The sequence below is a fragment of the Aedes albopictus genome, unplaced genomic scaffold (assembly GCF_035046485.1).
Source record: "Aedes albopictus strain Foshan unplaced genomic scaffold, AalbF5 HiC_scaffold_606, whole genome shotgun sequence".
Classification (NCBI taxonomy): domain Eukaryota; kingdom Metazoa; phylum Arthropoda; class Insecta; order Diptera; family Culicidae; genus Aedes; species Aedes albopictus.
The window spans coordinates 20,854-24,096 of NW_026917428.1; the positions used below are offsets into that span (position 1 = coordinate 20,854).

At 47.4% G+C, this 3,243-nt stretch overlaps 1 protein-coding gene across 2 annotated transcripts; it reads right to left on the reverse strand.

The window, feature by feature from the left end:
* On the reverse strand, positions 1-2,581 carry LOC134284716 (protein spire). Of its 2 annotated transcripts, none has more exons than XM_062843880.1 (4): positions 1,843-2,581; positions 1,575-1,772; positions 1,029-1,303; positions 1-958 (listed from the first exon to the last, which is right to left on the reverse strand). In XM_062843880.1, the coding sequence occupies exons 1-4, from the start codon at positions 2,470-2,472 to the stop codon at positions 724-726; spliced, it is 1,338 nt and encodes a 445-aa protein (XP_062699864.1). In that variant the 5' UTR covers positions 2,473-2,581; the 3' UTR covers positions 1-723. The 2 variants fall into 2 exon arrangements, with proteins under 2 accessions (XP_062699864.1, XP_062699863.1); XM_062843879.1 differs by having other exon boundaries at positions 1-967; positions 1,843-2,577.
* Positions 2,582-3,243: the final 662 nt, after the last annotated feature.

The following is a 3,243-nucleotide window of genomic DNA, read 5'->3' on the forward strand; positions in this document are numbered from 1 at the left end:
TTGCGTTTCTGAATACTTTGAATTCCGTTCTATTTTCATTACTTCAACATGTCACAACTTTCTCCTTTCGCTTTCCTATAACTACAAATCGCCCTAGCTTTCCCTATTGCTCGTTCGGACAAATGTACAATTGCTCCCCGGACCCAATAACAATTAAACCATCGTAACAAGCATCGCAGAAGAGATTTGAGAAAAGTTCCCTTCGTTTCGTCTTCATTTCAAGAAACTGGCAACCGAAGTGCGAAAAATCAAATTCAAACAACAAGCGCGAACGCACAACCCTAGTGTTACTTAAAATCTTGTGAGATAGTATTCCAACTAATAACGATTCAAATCAAACCTAAAATGTGATAAACAAGCATCTCACATTACGAAACAAAAGATTAATCAGTCTTTTGAATGTGCGGTTGTGCAGACCGATCGTTCCGAGGACCTATATAGTTAAGTCTGATTTTGTTTTCAACAAGAAATATACTCTTCCTAGTAAAACTTTTGTAACATTTTCGAAAAAATAAAGAAAACTTTTGAAATAAATTACAAAATAAATAAGATAAATATAAGAGGAATTCAATAACTTTCTCACTCTCTCAAATCGGAGGCTTCAAATTTGATTTTTCACATGCTTCGGAAACGTCAGGAACGAAAGAAAGGGAGGAACAAAGGAGGTCATGCGCCCTTCAGACACGCATGCACAGCATCTGCGCATTTTGCACCAGCATCAGCTTAGCGTTTGTAGACGGGTGAAAGGTCTAGCGTTAGGTTGCGCAGCGCCTGGTTCTGTGCGGATGATCGCGTCTGCCGCGAGGACCGAATGATTTCCAGCACCAAACTGCGACAATCGTTGCAAACGGCCATCAGCTCTCCGGTAAGCCGTTCCTTTTGGGGATCGATGGCAGCCGTGCCCGGGGCCGTCGCCGCTGCCGCCGACGATAGGGTGAACGCCTTGGCGAATCGATTCCTGGAAGAGCTGCAGAAGTGTTAGAGATATGTGTGTAGTCTTAATACTGGGAACGTTGCCACACGGTTACCTTCGATCCAGTGTGCTGCTGTTGCTGTGTGGTCGGGCGGGGCTTTGTGGCGGTAGACTGTGCGGCCCTTCCATGCTGCGGGACATGATGGAACACTTGCTGCCATTGGCGGATGTTGTACTTTCTTTGGCACCGTTAGTGGTGGTTGCTGACGTCACCGGTTGCGATGACAGCGGAAGCGATAGGGTCTCACCCTGCAGGCTGGTGCCCGGTGTGCTGGAAGTCGAGCGTAGGTTCTTTGGTGATGATGGAGCGCTACCGACAGTGTTGCGAGTCTGGAATGATGCGGGAACGGGTTATTGGAAACCATAAAAAAAAAACACAGAAATAAAGAGTAATATCTGAAGGGCAAGAAGGCATGACCGGTAAGCAGAGATTTTATGCAACAAAACTGTGCCAGAATCGCGGGAATCTCTGCTATGGTCGAGTGGGTTATCTGTTTAGTAGGTAGCCTTTAGCACCGAGCATTTTGGATACTGTTCCACTAAAGAAGGACACAGTCTGATAGAATACAACGGCTACAACTTTAAACTGTTACGGACATACCCTCCGTTCTAACTCGGGCCGCAGTAGCCGCTCCATCAGCGACCGCGGGAACGTCTCGTCCACCAGACTGTGCGGCCCGGACCCTCCGTGCGCGTGGTGACTGGGCGATGGCGTATTCGAGGTGCACGGGCTGTTCATCAACGAAGGCGACAGCAGCACCACCGGAACATTTCGAAAATGTTCGGTAGGTATTCGCATCTGAAGGGGTAAGGCAAGAACCACAGTTGACAACAATTGAGACAGAAACCACAACTCTTTGGGGACTCACCTTCTGATTGCACTTGTTGCAAACCGTCCGCTGGCACAGCTTGCACAGGATGCCCCGGGCGAACAAGGTGAACCGCGTGCGCAGGCACAGGAAGCATACCTTCCGCTTCTCGACGTCCTCCTTGATGTGCACGTCGACGGGCAAGCCCTCCAGCTCGGCCTTGGTCATGACCGATCGGATATGTACAATTTCCTCCAGCGTTAGCGAGAGGCGATCGTTCAGGTTGAACGTATCCTTCCACTGGTGCTCATCGAGCGAACTCTTGGTCCACGTGTCCAACGAGGAGATCTGCTGCTGCTGACTGCTGGCGACCAGGTCGGCCACCACCGTCTGGGATTTGGATTCTAGCTGCGGTTGCTGTGCTGGTGCCGCCTGGTTCGGCGGCTGTCCGTGATCGGATTGTCGGGACGCGGGTCGTGACGGAGGCATCGAGTGGCTGCTCAAGTGGTCCAGCTTATAGTTTTGGTTGCATCCGATGATGGTGTGGCGCCGCATCGACGCCCGACGGGACTCACATTGCGTGGCAAGATCGTATGCTTCAGGTGGAAGGGGGTGGAAATTCAAATGTTTAAATGGAGAATAATTGTGGGAATATCTACACAGAAACAACACAAGTAACACACAAAACATCAATATCAAACCTATGCAATGATGATAAGCTGTTAATTAACGCAAACCAAGTGATGAATTTGATGATTTTACAGAAGTGACTACACTATACACAGCATAGTAACGGCGACTCCGATATCAATTCAAAATCGTAGGATGACAAGAAGAGACTTGTGACCTTATTTCAGCAATTTCGAGATCATGCAGATAATGTTTTTAAATTGGGATGGAAACTCAAGTCTTTTGGCCGACCGTTTAAAACACCCCTAAAGCAAAAGCTGATGCTCAAACATAGCTATTTATAGCACTGTGTAATCCGCGAATGTAGGCCCAGTTACTAATAAGGCCTATAAGTAAGTGGGTTAGGGTCAGACCCTCCGAACCAACCGTAAAAAAAAACAAAAATTGAAAAGACTTCAAGAACAATAACTCCAGTGACGAAAAGGGAATTGCAACTGGAAGCTTATTACGTAGAACTTCTGAATCTCACAACTTCATCGGGAGCACCCATGTTCTCGCTGATGCACTGAAGAACCAATGGTTCAGCATCGTAGTGCTGCAGGAGGTTTGTTGGACAGGATCAATGGTGCTAACGTCAAAGGTTATCTAATCATACCAACTATATGCCAGAGCTGCTCAACACACGACCTAAGAAAAGTCGCGATAGACGATATGCAAAAACGTATGATCGATTGGTATTCGATCGATGATAAAAAGTGCAGGTTGAGAAACATAGACCGATTCTTCAACATGTGAACATTCCGGAAGCACTGACGATGACGACGACGCAGC

Bases quoted from the DNA above. Each gene is read 5' to 3' on its own strand.
- LOC134284716 (XM_062843879.1), bottom strand. From the start codon at position 2,472: ATGTTTTGTGTGTTACTTGTGTTGTTTCTGTGTAGATATTCCCACAAT. The intron at 1,773-1,842 runs GTGAGTCCCCAA...TTACCCCTTCAG, and splicing joins GCAACAAGTGCAATCAGAAG to ATGCGAATACCTACCGAACA. The intron at 968-1,028 runs GTAACCGTGTGG...ACACTTCTGCAG, and splicing joins AGCAGCACACTGGATCGAAG to CTCTTCCAGGAATCGATTCG.